This window comes from Arvicola amphibius, chromosome 5 (assembly GCF_903992535.2).
Source record: "Arvicola amphibius chromosome 5, mArvAmp1.2, whole genome shotgun sequence".
Classification (NCBI taxonomy): Eukaryota; Metazoa; Chordata; class Mammalia; order Rodentia; family Cricetidae; genus Arvicola; species Arvicola amphibius.
The window spans coordinates 12,058,451-12,074,169 of NC_052051.1; the positions used below are offsets into that span (position 1 = coordinate 12,058,451).

Below are 15,719 nucleotides of genomic sequence, written 5' to 3' on the forward strand. Positions count from 1 at the left end.
CCCCATCCAGGCCTCACTGTGAAGTGGCTGGGACAGTGCCAGGCTCACGAGTGAAAAAGAGATCATTTCTTTTTGACTTCCTTTGGGTATTTTGCACATAGGTCACCTATGTCTAAGCTGGACTTGTCTTTTTGTCCACACTCTTGTCCCAAACCTTTATCTCCTCAGTTCTTCCTTATTCCAAGAAGTAATGCCAAAATCTCTGTCAGTTAGGGTTCTCTGAGACATAGGCCTAGTATGTATGTTCATAATGCACCTGCATGTTCACAGACAGAAACATGCACTCATGCACACAGGCAGATAACTGTGTACAAACTATGTGATGCATATCTATACACGTGTGCACCCATGCATTCCCATGGAGTTTTGTACCTGCATACATATATATATATACATGTGTAGGCATATACAACATGCACATGCTCATACGTATATGTATACACATGTATTCCCACACATCACTGTACCTGCATACATGGGTGTGCACACAGGAATACACACATGCATACCCATGTGTACACGGAAGCAGGAGGGTGAACTTTGGTGTATATACAAATGCACACATGCTTGTAAATTTATAATAAAGCAGAGTCCAGCCAGCCAGTGTTTGAGGAAGCACATGGTTCCTCTTAACTCTCACACAGTCTGTCCCTCATTATGGACCCAGGGAGCCGGAGTCTGGCAAACATACTCAGTGCCCTGCTGCTCCAGTCCTCACTGCTCAGCTCCTACATGGAGCAGGAGCTCAGGTCTTCCCACATACAGCTGCATTCTCAGGGAGGTCTGGCCAGCCTGCGATCCAGGGTCCATACTGTTGAATTTACCCAGCTGTAGTAAGTTTGTCTCAGGTAGCGATGCCTGACCATAGTCCTAGCTGGCTCTGTAAAGATAGGTCCACCCCGTGGATCAAGGAGATGCAGAGGGCTTTTGCTGTGATTGGTGTCTCTTTCTGTGCTCCGTGCCCCCTCTCCCAACACAAGACAAGTTCCCCACTATTTCATGTGCTTTCCCCGTGGTTCAGCATTTAGCAGAGTGCCTGGCACCTAGCAGCCATTTCCAAGGACTGAGTGTATTACGTCTTATCTGATTCCCTGCCCATAGGAAGCCCTGCCAGATGTTGTTGTTGGGTTTTGTTTGTTTGTTTTTTGTTTGATATCTTAATTTATTTGGGTGACTGTAACAAAATGACATTAACTTGGTATCATAAAGGATATAGTTTTTTCAGTGTATCCAACCTAGGAATTCCAAGGGCAAGGCACCAGGAGACATGCTCACTAGGCTTCCTCTGCTTTCTGTTGTGCGTATGGTGGAAGGGGGAAGGTATCTCTCTGAGGCCTTTTTGTAAAATACACTAATCCCATTTATGAAATACCACCAACCTCTGTGCTCCAACTGCCTCTCCTGGCCTCACCCCCAACCCTCAACTCTTGCATCAGGGTTTGGAAGGCAGCAGATGAATGTGAAAGGTCCCACGTTCAGATTGCAGGGGTGACTGAATGTATGGACGACAGAAATCTCCCATGTGAAAGCGTGTGTCGGGGTAGGGGTGATGAATGTGTGAATAGATGGGTAAGGCAGGTGGGTAGTTGCATTGGAAGGTAGGCAGATGAATGAATGGGTGCATAGATGCATGGGAAAGAGAGTATATGGAGAGCTGGTTTATGGGGTGGCTGGATGAATGAAGGAGTTTGTGGGTAGATAGATGGGTGAGTAGTACTAGGATGGGTGGGTGGATTATAGATAGATGGTTAATAAATGGTTGGTTATAGATGGCTGGATGGATGATGGGTAGGTGTGTGTGTTTGTGTGTGTGTGTGTGTGTGTGTGTGTGAGCTAGTCCAGTGTGCTGAATTTCTGTTGTTGGTCTCCCATGAGTCTCCATTAGCCTGAGATCAACCAAGCTCTTAACCTATGTTTCAGATGGGAAACCATGATTAGTAGAGAAGAAACTCACTCAGTTGCCTGCCCACAAGCAGCCACCCCATGTTCCTCACCCTAGCCCAGAGCTCCTCTCTGTCCCTGGATGCCTCTCTGTGTTGCTGTCCCTTGTAGGGGATGCTGACTCCCTGCTGTCTTTCAGGGTCACTGGGAGCAAGAAATCTACCAAGAGGACCAAGTCCATCAATGGCTCCCTGTACATCTTCAGGGGTCGGATCAACACTGAAGTCATGGAAGTGGAGAATGTGGAGGATGGGACAGGTGGGCCCTGCCCCTCTCCGCTAATCTCTCCCTGCCTGCCCCGGCACTCTCTCCGTGTCTTTGTGTACCGTGTGTGTGTGCAGTGCTCAGGAGGCCATAGGAGGGCCTCGGATGGTCTGGAACTGGAGTGACAGACAGTTGTGAGCTGCCATGTGGGTGCTGGGAATTGAACCCCAGTCCTCTGGAAGAGCAGCCAATACTCTTAGCTACCAAGCTGTCTCTCCAGCCCCTCACCTTAGGCATTTTATAATGCAATCTTTTTTTTTTTCTGCCTAAAATATTTTTACCATGGGTATGGTGGTGCACACCTTTAACCCCAGCATTTGAGAGGCAGAGGCAGGCAGATTTCTATGAATTTGAGACCAGTCTGGTTTACATTGTGAGTTCCAGGCTGGCCAGGGCTATGTAGTGGGATACTGTCTAAAAACAAAATATCACCTCCTTACTTTCCATTGCCCAGTATTTCACTTTAAATGTCTCTGGTTTTCAAACTCATGCATATAAAATGGATTTAGATGTATGCGACCGTGTACATCCTTTTCCGTGTGTATAGTAAGGTGGTCATAGTGCCCTGTCTGCATTCTACATGGCTCTTGTATTCAGTGTGCTGACCCTGGGATGCGTCCTTGCCTCATGTAGCTCTGGGCGGGGCCTGCTTCCTGTGGCTATATAACATCTATTGTCTGAACAATCCATAGGCAGGTGACCAAAGCTTAGGGTAGTTTTGCCATCACCAGGACCGGGGATGCCGCATCTCAGGAGATGTTCTGTTGGCCTGTCTGGGGAAGGTTCTAATGTGGTTTTAAGCTGTGGCACATGCAGGCCCACAGTCCTAAGTACTGTTTCACCGTCGTGTTTTCAGAGAGGGTTGCTCATCTAAGCTCTGGGCAAGCATCTCCTCCACTACTACGTTTGTGCCCACATGAGAGTTCATGATACCTGTGTCACTGTGGTGTTGGAAGGGACTGTGCAGATCTTTGCCTATGAGAGAGAAGCCAGCAGGAAACAATGGTGGGGAGGGGAGGTTTAGCTCCTCAAGCCTGGCCCTGGTGGTGGTCATCATTTTGCAGGCTATTGGGAGTTGCATAGCTATTTGTGTACTGACCCACATTTGCCTCTCGTCCCTATCAGCTGATTACCACAGCAATGGCTACACTGTCACCAACGGCTGGAAAATCCACAACACGGCCAAGAACAAGTGGTTTGTGTGTATGGCCAAGACTGCGGAGGAGAAACAGAAGTGGTTGGATGCCCTGATCCGAGAGCGGGAACAGCGAGAGAGTGGGTACCTGGCGGGTCCTGGGCTGCCAAGGAGGTTGATGGGGTTCTTATAGGGTGAGGACTATGCCTAGGGCACGGATCTTGGTCCCTTGCAGAAGTGTCGAAGCTACACACAGCAGGTGTTTTGATGGGTGGGGACATCTGTCACTATGTTGGGACCTGGTGGGGTCAGTCAGTTGTACCACAGTCCCCATGTGGCTTACTGGTCACCAGAGCATCTGGAAACAGCATCTTCTTTCCCCTGCAGCTAAGATGTTTGCACAAGCCTTTGTTTGTTAGTCCCTGAGTGGGAGTCTGGGGGATGGTTCTCAGAGTGTCCCTTAGGCATGGTAGAGAGTGCCTCAGAACAGTAACCGAAGTGGTTCACTGAAAGATAGCACAGGGTTTGAGGTGACAGACCAGGGATGGGTGGGCTCTGACCCGTGTCTCTGCCTTGAACTACTATGGAGCCCACCAGGCTGGAAACTTGAGAGTGTGGGTGTGCTTCATACAAGTTACTTCAATGACCTGAGCCTGAGCAGACTCACTTTCCTGCTGCAGAGGCTGTGGCCCTGTTGCCCAAGGCCTTAGATTTGACCATGGTTGCAAACTCAACATCATCTCCTCATTTGACCCAGGATCATATTGGGCCTCAGTTTCCCCCATGTACATCCTGCTGACCTGAAACCCTAGCTGGTCTGTGCATCGTAGGCACCTTACATTTGCCACGGTTCCATCACCCTCGGAGCCTGCTCCAGTCTGCTTCCCAGCCCTTTGTAGCAGTAGATGGCTTTCCACTCACCCAGTGCTGAAACACACCCTCGGTGCCACCCGAACCCCTCATTGTCCCTCTTTATTCAGGAGGTCATCGTGATCCTGCAAGCCTGCCCTTTGCATGCACCGCCCAGACCACCTGCCTCTCTCCACCTCACACCACCCAAGTCACTGTCCTCATTCAGTGTCTCCACCCATTTCCTATAGAAAGCGGGGCCTTTTGGTAGCGCTTCCCCATCTTAAATATCAAGCCAGAGTATATTAAAATACCAGGAAGCCAGATAAGCTCCTGTCTTTGGCCTTTGGGTGGGCAAGGGCTCAACGTCTGAAACTGTTCGGGGCTGGGGTGGGGTCGGTACTGGGGCAGGGGCAGGGAGTTGGCCTGGCTGGGTGGGGTTGATCTGCGTTTTTGTGGTTAGAATCAAGAGCTGTGGTTAGCACTGGGTATATGTCATTAAGAGGTGTGTGTGGTCCAAGGGGACCTTGTCCTTAGATGTGAGTGTTGTCTGAAGTCCAACCTCAAGGCTGGGCACACAGGGATGGGCTCACACTGTGGTCTGTGGTCATAGCCCAGGTCAGGATATGGAGCCAAACATCTTAGGATAAAATCTTGATGCCACCTATTCTGACAACATAAGTTCCCTGGGTCTCAGCTTTCCATTTGTAAAACGGGGATGCTTGTGGCTCTTTTTGTGAGGAGCACGGGGCATGTATCTGAGGCCATGAAACACCTGTTGCTCTTGTTGTCTGGATAGGGTGGGATTCAGAGAGAGACCATGAGTAGAGTTATGGATGGGGCCCCGTGTAGATGGCATGGAGGGACAGGACCGTGTGTGGAGGGGTAGGATAATGCTTTGGGGCTTGGCTCTGAGTTAAAAGACCACCAGTTACCCTGGGACTTAACCTGGGTCCCTTCCCAGTCCTTCTGAGCAATCCCTGGTAGGTGTGTGACATTGACCAGGGGTCAGAAAGTGCTCTATGGCTATGCTAGTGTGAACTTGGCAGGTATGAATACCAAAACCCCAGACTGCCTCCTGTAACCCCCCTGGCAATCATGTCCCCATGCAGGCTTGAAGCTGGGCATGGAGCGTGACGCGTACGTCATGATCGCGGAGAAGGGGGAGAAGCTGTACCACTTGATGATGAGCAAGAAGGTGAACTTGATCAAAGACCGCCGACGGAAGCTGAGCACTGTGCCCAAGTGCTTCCTTGGCAAGTGAGTGGCATCCGATCCCAGCTGGCCACCTTCCTTTCCCACCCTACTTCTGCTTTGCCCTGCCCTGCCCTGCCCTGCCCTGCCCTGTCCCACCCTGCCCTGTACGCCCTTTCTCTTGCCTGGGATCCCCCTGCACAGCCACCTTATGCCCCCTCAGACCTGTAGAGCAGACTCAGATGAGGGTCAGGGCTGGCAGGGTTCTGCCCTAGTTCTGCCTGCTGTGTTTGCTCCTGACCCTCTGTGTAATCTGCTTCCTCTAATGGAGTCCATGATAAAAGCTGAGATCTTCCCGACTCAGCAGGCTGGCCACACTCTGTCTGTTCTGCCGTGGCCAAGGCAGAGGAGGCTGGGCTGTGCTTAGAAGCTGGAGATGGAATTCGGAGGGGCTGGGGCAGGTCTTGGTGGCTGGCATGGTACAGAGAAAACTGGAATTAGTGTCAGTTGTCCTGGTAGGAAGACTAGATTGGAGACCAATGTGCGGGGCAGGCTTTTAGATGGCCTCTGACTCAGGAGATCTGCTTTGTAGGCTGCCATGTACTCAGAGGAGTCTGGGCCAGCAGTGTTGGGGAAGGGACAAGCAGAGGCCTCTGTGGACGGTGGTCAGAGAGGTGGGGGCCCCTGGGTAGGGGTCAGTTCCTGTAATCTAGGTGATGACATGGGTGGAGACAGTGAAGGAAGGAGCTAGAAAGGAACCTGGTTTTAGAAATATGAAAATACAGAGCCCGACTAAGTATTCGTGTCCACTGCAGCCTGTGGAGTTAGTAGATGGCCCAGGGTTGGCCCTGAGGCCCGCTCTTAAACAGGCTAGGGGTGGGGGTTTTGGGGAAACCAAGATTTTTTGATTGTTCCATCCATTGTCCTTGGGGGTCAGCAGTCCTGGCTCTCTGAGGCTTTGTGGAAAGGAGAGACCTGGGTCCAGGAGCTTGAAAGGTTAGAGGGGCCCCTGGCTGTCTCCATTGCTAATCCCTGATTCCACTTCATAGAAGGCTTTTCTCTAGCAGCTCCCCCACTTCTGCCTGGGGGAGTACTGGAGAGCCTTCCTGCCAGCCCAGCCGGATGGGATAACCTGTCTGTGATTAAGGCTTCTGAGGCCCGGCTATCCTCAGGATTAGAGGAGATTTCTATCACTGCCCATTTGAACCCCAGCCAGCATCGTGGCTCATGTAACCACGGGGCCCAGAGGACCTGACTTCCCATTAGGAGAACATGCTTCTTCAGGCTTGCTTTCCTTCTGCACCTGTCTGGGCTTCCAGCACTCCTTCCCCGCCAATGTGTATCTCACAAAATCTCCAGGAGCCCTGGTCCCCTCTGTAAGACTGATAGGTGGCTGGGACACAGGTCTCTCCCTCACTTAATCAGATCTTTGACATTAACATTTGTCAATCGCTTTTAATCTCACACAATACTGTGAAGCAAGTCACTGCCATTGTCCCTATTTTAAAGGGGAAGAAACTGAGACATATAGAGGGAAAAGGTTCTGTGCGAAGTCACACTGCCATGTGTGGCGGTGGGATTCGCACTCAGGACAGGGCGACTCCAGCGCTGGTGTCCTTTCTCACTGCCTCCGTGCTTGCTTTGTTTTAATCTCTCTTCCGCATTTCCCGCCATTGTTGCTTTCTCCATGTCTGTCTGCTGCTGGACAGGGACTCCCTGGTTGTGGTGTGTCTGCTTTATCTTTATAACCTTTTAGGGCAGGGCTTTGAGTCAGACTGGGGCTGTGTCTTACTCCCCCATCTTCCTGCTGGATGACTTTGGACACTGGGTTAATGTCTCTCAGTCTCAATCAATGACAAGGAAGAAGAAGGGCTGGAGGACCCAGTGGGAATGCAGTGGCGCTCAGCACGGTGCTGGCCAGGGCACTGAGAATACACGCTGGGCCATGCATGCATCATGGTACAGGGACTGGTGGGAAGAAGTTGCCTGTTTGTGCTCCATGCAGAAAGTAGCAGACTTCACATTTCAGTGATAAAATCTGTGTGCTGTGGGAAGCACGCTCATGCATATGCGTGTGTGTGCATGTGTGTGTGCACATGTGCTTATATACGTGTGTGTGCATGCGTGTGCGGGTGTGTGCATGCGTGTGTGTGCGTGTGTGTGTGTGCGTGTGCATGGATAAAAATGCTGCCGTGCAGACATGAGGACCTGAACTCAGATGCGAGCCCAGTTCTGGGGAGCAGGTGGAGACAGGTGGAATCCATGGGGCTTGCTGAGCAGTTAGCGTAACTGCAGTGGAGAGACCCTGTCTCAAAAAATAAGGTAGAGAATGATAGAGGAAGATAGCCCATCATTGACCTTTGGCCTCACACGCACACACAGGGCGTGAACAGGCATTGCCATGGACATCGGCAGGGACTTTGTTCATGGAACTCACAGGTGCGCTTATCAAACCCAGGCTCTAGGCACTGGAGATCTCGGCCTGTGCAGGAGATGTTCGGTTCTGGGGAGTGTGTGGCACAGGGGCTGCTGGTCAGGTGGCTCTCAGGAAAGAATGGCAGAGGTGTGCCCAGGTGTTCCCTGTGCCCAGCCTTGGCCTTGACCTGCAGCAGGCTGATCCATGTCCACTGGGCAGGGAAAGGGAGAATGGAAGCAGCCTAGCTGTGTGTGGACTCCACATTCCATCTCAGTCCCATTACACCGGTGGGCACCCCACCTGGTCTCAGTGCCTCCCACAGCTGAGGGAATGTCTTTCTGGAAGCCTGGGCCTGTTTCCCTTCATAACCCAACCCAGAGCTACTGTCAGATTCCCGTTCCCTGCTCGGAGCTGCTGTACATTCTAATGTCTAGTTCGGAACACCCCTCCTCCACCCTGAGACCCTGCTGGCCCAGTACAAGTGGAAGCCTGGAGAGGGGGTTCAGAAAATACGGGGTTAGACAGTATCATTTAACAACTGGGAGCTTTGTAGAAACTATTGAGTGTTCCCCTTTCGGAGAGTTGAACCCACAGGGTTGCCATGGGCTTTGGCTGGTTTGGCACAGTCTCCCCCCCTCCTCCGGCCAGCACCCCCATTCAGAGTTCGAGGTTCCTGCGGAAGAAGAGATTAACTTTATCTCCTTACCCCCTGGGTCCCAGTTTAAAGTTTCACAGGATTAAAAAGTCCACCCACTAATTCCAGATGTCCTCAAGCAAACCAGTTGTTTGAGCTGCATCCTGTTGAGCTGCGTCCAGCTGTATCTTGTTCCCCAGAAAGGGGCAGCTTTGCTTCAGTTCTGCCCAATAAGCTAAAGATCCAGCTTGGTTTCCCAAAGGGTAGCAGGACCCAGCGTGGGCAGTCACCACTCAGTTGCTCTGCTTTGTCCTCCATCTGTCTTCTGCCCCTGCAGCCATTTTGGGATACTTCCTGTCCCCACTCTGGCTACAGACTCCTTGTTAGGGGTGGCCCTGGATAGGACAGCTGGTAAACAGCCCTTGACTGGGTGTCCGGCCTCCAGCCTCTGAGAGTGGGCACACCAACATCTGTTTGCCCTATGGGGTTGCTGGCAGTTCTTGCTTTATCCCAAGAGTTGAGACTTTGAGAACACAATCAGAGGTGGGGGCAGGAGTGTCGCATAGGGGGACACAGAATTTGGAAAGTTCCCACCTAGGGTGCCAGAAATGTACCTATTTCTTTTCCACCTCTCTGGGTGTCCTGTCGGCTTTCTGAATGCCCCCCAGTGTTGCTACCTACATGAGGGCAGGTCCTTCTTCTGCCAGCACAGAAAGCTAAAAATAGCGCCCCCTGCTGTAACCGGAGGTGGGTCAGCTGGTTTTCATAAAGAGGGGGCCCGGCACTGCTGCCCACGCTCGTGGGTCCTGCCTGCTCTGGGCTCACCCTCTTCCGCTGACTCCAGTGGGCTGAAATCTGCTGTGTGGCCACAGGGGCTGGGACCTCAGAGGCCTGGCTGAATCTGACCCCTGGACTGTCACCTGGAGCTAGAAAAGCTCACCTGTCTCATCCGTGCCCCAACCTTCCTGTGTACCCTAGAACATTCCTTCTTGCTCATTCCTCATTTGCTGCATAGAGGACTCTTGAGTTCCAGAGTGTGTCAGGGAAAGAGCCACAAATAAGGTCAACCCCATCATCCAGGGATTGCATTCTGGGTGTCTGTGTAGGCAGGGAAGGAAACTGATGAACACACATAGAAGTCTATTAAGCCATGCTGCAGAGACTGCTTGGCACAGAATGGAAGGGCATCAGGATGGGTGGGCTGCTAGGTCGGGCCCTGGGGGTGGTATGGAAAGAAGAGCCAGGGAAGGGCATTTCTAGGTAGACGAGCAGCAATTGCAATGGCCCCGACGCATGGAGTCTAGGAACTTTTTTTTTTTTTTTTTTTGCATTTTTTGTTTGTTTGGTTGGTTTGGTTTTTTGAGACAGGGTTTCTCTATATAGCCCAGGCTTTCCTGGAACTCACTCTGTAGCCAGGCTGGCCTTGAACTCACAGAAATTCACCTGCTTCTGCCTTCTGAGCCACCACCCTCTGGTTGGATTTTTTTTTCTGGATGTGGAGTTGGGGGTGGCTGATGAAGGTGCACATATATCTGGGCAGATGTGTGGGACAGCTGAGGCAGGGCTGAAGTCCCTTCTGACGAAAGGGGAAGCTATTGGATTATTGTGAGGACAGGGAGCATGGGATTTGAGCCATCTCTCCAGTCAGCTTTCTGGGCTTGGCATCGCCTCCTGCTGATTTTGTTTAATCTACATAATACTTACGTACATACATACATACATACATACATACATACATACATACACACCCATCTAGCCACACCCTCCTCCAGCTATCCGTGTGTACTTCCACCATCCACCCAGAATTTCCTGTCTACTCGGCCAGCCCCCTCCCCCTGACTCCTTGTCTACTCATCCATCCAGCGTTGATCTCTTTGATGGTTCATCTGTCATCCATTCTTGTCATTTGCCTTCACATCGCATGGCCTGGTGTCTGTTCCTTGACTCAGGCCTCCATCTACAAATCTACCATGGAGTCATGTCTACCCGCTCCTGTACTTCCCACCACCCATCCAACATCTGTCCTCTATCTGTCCATCATTCATTCACCCTCCTACTCCTCCGTCTAACCACACCCATCCATCACTCATCATCTATCCATCCATCCATAACCTACCCACCTTCCACTTACCTGTCATCCCTTTATCCATCCATTCATAGTCTACACACCACCCACTCATCTGTCATCCGTCCACCCACCTACCCACCTACTCATTCACACTCTCCTAAGCCACCCCACCTATCCTTCCATGTACCCATCCATCTGCTCATCTACTCACCTATCCATCCATCCATCCATCCATCCATCCATCCATCCATCCATCTCTCCTTTCACCCTTCTATCTATATGTCTCCCTACCCACTAGCCCATCACCCACCCATCCGACCACCTGTTGTTTATCTATCATTCATTCATTCACACATCCATTCCTCTATCATTCCTCCATTTACCAAACATCCACCATCTTTCTAACCATGCACCTATCTGCTCGTCCGTTCATGTGCCTGCCACCCATCCCTTCATTCATCCTCCTCCCCCACACACCACCAGGGTGGATGAAGCAGACCTGTGTGTGACTGGTCTTAGTCACCTGAAAAGGCACAGGTAAACCACTGCCTCTTGGGCCATGGCTCCTGGTTTTGTGTGCCTGCAGGAAGATCTGCCTATCATTCCTGGGGTGGATGGGGCCAGGCCAGCTTGGTTCTGGTTCCAGGGCTGGGGACCATCTCATCATATCTTCTGTTCCTGGCAGTGAGTTTGTCGCCTGGCTCCTGGAGATCGGCGAGATCAGCAAAACAGAAGAAGGGATCAACTTGGGACAAGCCCTGCTGGAGAATGGTATCATTCACCATGGTGAGTGGAAGAGGTGTGGCACGGTAGCTTGATGGTGAGGAAGCGGCCCTTTTCCCAGAAGTCTGCTCCCATACTTTGAAGGGGTGACCCAGGACCACGGCTGCCTCATGACATTTCTCCAAGGTGGCAGAATGAGTATTCCCTTGGGCACCAGCAAGGGAGGATGCCTCACAACAGTTGGCCAGGGGGTAGAACTTTCTATTTGCCTCCCCAGAAAGAACAAGCCCTCTGTTTAGGTTTTAGCTAACGTGTAGGTGTCTGTTGCATGTCCCTTGCAGCAGACGCTGCTTGCACACCTGTGAACAGGACAGATGCAGCATCCCATCCCCACAGAGCTGACCTTGTGCTTGGAGGGGAGACGAAGAAGGGAGTGGAGAGTATCATTGTGGCATGATTGATGCTGGGAGAGCAGAGTGGCAGTCAGTGTGGTCGGGAGCGCTCAGTTCTGAGCAGGAGCTTGGGAATACCTCCCCTAGCAGTGAGGGAGGCAAGTGGACTCTAGGGCTCTTTATGGTCATCATCTAGGCAGGGGGATGCTGAGTGGTCTACAGGGAACAGCAAGGAAGGCAGTGAGACCGCCTCCTGAGTGGACAGGGGCATGGTAGGAAGTGAGACCAGGTGACTCGGAGCTGGGGTAAGACTCAGCTGTGAGGTCTGAGAGCTCATGGAGGTCACTGTAGAATGACTCCACCCATGGCTGGTGCTGTGTAGAGGATGGACCTGCCACACTAAACCCTGGCCCAGCCCTGGCTGCTGTGTGGGTCCACTAAGCCAACCAGAAGCCGCTGAGTGTTCAGGTGGGAGTGAAGGGTCTTCGTTCTTAGAGATTTGGACTTTTGGCAGTACATAGAATCTGCATCTGGGTCTAAGTCTCCAGCAGAATAGGAGGGTAGCTGTGCAGATCCCAGCTGTGTGGGCTCTCCCCTGGAGTGCTTGGTTCCCATTCAAAGGGCAGGGCAAATCCGAGGTGTCCACCACAGGTGTCAGCCTGCCCAGGCTGTGTTTCTCAAGTCCCTCAACGTACTGGGGGACCAGAGGGTGGAGGTGGAGGGTGTTCCCAGCCTCACCAGTCCCTGGGGCTTTCCAGTCTCTGACAAGCACCAGTTCAAGAACGAGCAGGTGATGTATCGCTTCCGCTACGATGACGGCACCTACAAGGCTCGCAGCGAGCTGGAGGACATCATGTCCAAGGTAGGACGTCCTTCAGCCTGTGGTCCCGATCCAGCTGGAGGTCCCTGCAGAACAAACCTATGTCCCTCATAGCCTGCCCCTGCACACCCTCATTTTCCCAGCAGTCTACAGGATGTAGCTGATTCAGACCTTGCTCTTGCTCATAGGGCGTGAGACTCTACTGCCGTCTACATAGCCTCTACGCCCCCGTGATCAAGTAAGTCCCCATGGCATACCCTCTGACAGTATCTGCATGGCCCCAGCAGTACCTGGACCTCTCTGAGACTCAGTCTCCTCCATCAGACAGGGTTAATTACTGAGCTCCTCTGTCAGGCCATCAGGATGAAGTGAGTGGATTTGTGGGGTGTGCTGCAGGGATAGTAAGGGGCAGGTTGACATTGACTGAATCTACGCACTGATTCCCATCTGCGTGACCCCGGACAGTCCTCCACTTTCCTGTGCCTCACCATTCCTGTCTGAGGCAGGGTATGAAGTAGGATGCACCTCAGGGCCTCTGCGCTTGCTGCTGCTGTGGGATGCTCTCTCCTACATAGCCTTGGCTCTCATGGCTTCCCAGAGCCTCCCTGTCAGGTCAGCTTCCCTGGCTGCCTTTACATTTTAATTTCCTGGGATGGGACCCCAGGAAGGGACACATGCTCCACCACTGAGTTCCATCTCGAGCCTGTCCTGGCCCCCTCTCTCGTGTTCCACCCAGGAACTCGCCATACTTCCTGTCAGAGTCATGCTTTCTGGTGCTCTGTGCCTGTGTTTGTCACTCCCAGGGACATCTGTCCCCATGAGGTTTGCAAATACTCCAGGATACAGAGTCTAGAATTTTTTTTTTTCCTGAGATATCCCTCTGGGTAGTCCTGGCTGTCTTTTGTGGACCAGGCTGGCCTTGAACTCACAGAAATTTACCTGTTTCTGCCTCTCAAGTGCTGGGATTAAAGGTGTGTGCCAGCACCACCTGGCAGATTTTTTTTTTTAGTTTAATGAAACTTTTATTTTGATTTTATGGGCTGCTTGAGCCTGAATTTAAATGGCTATGTGGCAGGGCTTTGACCTCGAGTGGCGCAATCCTGCGCTAGTGTTTGTTGAGTGACTGTTTCTATTCCAGCCAAATGGGCTCCCCAGCAGCTTAAAGTCACAGTGCTGAAGTCACGGCAAGTATGCTCGTAGGCTCCTGGCATCAGAAACGAGTGGGTGAGCCTCTGTTAGGAAGCCTGTGGTTGTGGGTGGAGAGACAAGGACAGGGCGACATGACTGTTGTCCCAGGGCCTTCGTCCCTCCAGTTCGTGGTCCGTCACCCACAGCCCTGCCTCCTCACCCATTCCTTTCGCTGCTCTGTGCTAGTCCTAGGAGGTGGTGGCCGAGGGGCCCAGCTTCTTCCTGGATTCCAGTGACCTCTGCCTGTGCCCAAAGGGTCCCTACTGGCTTTCCCTGGGCCTTCCAACCTGCTGGCCTGACTTCCTTTTTCTTTTTTTTAGATTGTGGTGGGGATGTACTAGGATCCTTGCTGAGTCTCACAGCTGACCATACCTAATCCTGAACATACTTCAGCGGCTCCAGCCAGAGCTGCAGAACTCTGTGTTCTTCAGTTTGAGGCTGAGTCTGTCGCTGTTTGACTGTTCAGGTCCCGCAGCCCCAAAGGCTAGCCATTTAGAGTGCGTACTTCCCAGGATACCCCTGTACCCTCCAGGTTTAGGCTCTGCTCATTGCTTAGAGCCCAACCTGCGCTTAGCCACGTGTCTTTGAACACGTGTATGTCAGCACCAAAACAAGGCAGAGGAACAAGGGAGCCTCCCTCACCCCTCCTTAGATACTCAGGGTTTCCCAGCCATGGACTGTGGACATTTGGCCAGGAAAGGTCCTTGCTGTAGAGACATCTGGTACTGTACGATGCTCATGGTCCCCAGTGTGGCACTCCACCCCAGGCAAACCTGTCCATGCTGGCAAAGCTGCCTCAAGAGCCATGACTGCACAAAGAGGTACCCTGGGCTAGAGAGTGTCTGCAGCCAGAGGCCTTCTCTTCATCTTCTGGTGGGGCAGCAGGCCCTTAAGTCAAGAGTGGGTCGACCTCTTCCCCATGTCTGTTGAAGATCTTCCAGCTGGAGCAGGCTCCAGAAACCAACATGCCCCCCCTCATGCAGCCAGTCATTGTCCAACATGTCCCCCCCCCCCCAATGCTGCCACTCATTTGTCCTCCTCTTCCCCAGGGACCGTGATTACCACCTGAAGACTTACAAGTCTGTGGTCCCCGGGAGCAAGCTGGTGGACTGGCTGTTGGCGCAAGTGAGTATGAGCCGCCCCAGACTCCCTGTGGTTTGGGATTAGCCATGTAGCTGGGGACAGCAGTGTAGCTGGGGGCAGGCCCAGCTCCTTTCTGCTCTGTGTCTACAGTGTGACCACACAGGGAACCTCTCAGCAAGGGACTCTGTCCCTGGGCAGCGGCTTCCTTTCATGTAGTGTCCTGGTGCTCAGCGACGGTGTTTACGCCCAGCCTTCTACCTTTCTGCCATCCGACTGTGCGGTCTTCTGGGTGGTTGCTTCGCCGTCACACAGTGGCAGCCCCAGCTCCAGGCATTGCACCCACACAGAACTGCAGTCAAAGGCAAGCAGCAGGGAGAGTTGAGCCTTTTTATTTCACGTAATGGTAAGGGAGAAATGCCTCAAGTTCTCCCTGTCCAAATGGTTTGTCCCTTCAGGTGTCACTGGTTGGATAAGCCCCACTTTTAAATGCTTATTCCAGTCCATGCTAAAGAGACCAGGAGTGTTGAGGGGTCCCGGATGTCTCAGGATCCAGCCCGGGGTGCTTGGGGACAGGTTCACATGCATGGGTGGTGAGTCAGAGTTGAGACCCTAAAGGTCAGGAGTACCTAGCTCAGAGAAACCAGCCATGCTATGTGTGACCTCAGACCGTGGTGTGTCATCTTATTTGACCCTCAGGATGCACTGAACTCTTCCAGTGTTACAAATGGGGAGCCTAAGGCTTAGGTCATGTGACTTGTTCTGAGTGCACAGCTGGATAGGGAGTGCTGTGTGGGGACGCACTGCCTTGATAATAACCCGGCCATGGGCTGATGGTGACCAGGGGCAGCACATGCTGGCCTTCCTCCTTTGTGCCTTCTGAACCCCGGGCCAGCGCCAGCAGCAGGGCAGAGAAGATGGACAGTTGCGTCCCCTGAGCACCCCTTGCGTTAATCACCAGGGCCCAGCAGATGGTGTTGCTAGTGGTCTGGACATCTTAGTCACAGGAGGGGCC

The 15,719-nt window shown here is 52.4% G+C and overlaps 1 protein-coding gene across 1 annotated transcript in view; it reads left to right on the forward strand.

Moving 5' to 3' along the window:
- The window catches only part of Prex1 (phosphatidylinositol-3,4,5-trisphosphate dependent Rac exchange factor 1), a 154,086-nt gene that overhangs the window by 102,979 nt on the left and 35,388 nt on the right, over window positions 1-15,719 (forward strand). Inside the window, exons 8-14 of the mRNA XM_038330942.2 lie at window positions 2,081-2,199; window positions 3,331-3,480; window positions 5,302-5,449; window positions 11,187-11,287; window positions 12,375-12,478; window positions 12,625-12,674; window positions 14,674-14,749. Coding sequence (XP_038186870.1) covers window positions 2,081-2,199; window positions 3,331-3,480; window positions 5,302-5,449; window positions 11,187-11,287; window positions 12,375-12,478; window positions 12,625-12,674; window positions 14,674-14,749 — 748 coding nt within the window. The remainder of the gene's footprint in view (window positions 1-2,080; window positions 2,200-3,330; window positions 3,481-5,301; window positions 5,450-11,186; window positions 11,288-12,374; window positions 12,479-12,624; window positions 12,675-14,673; window positions 14,750-15,719) is intronic.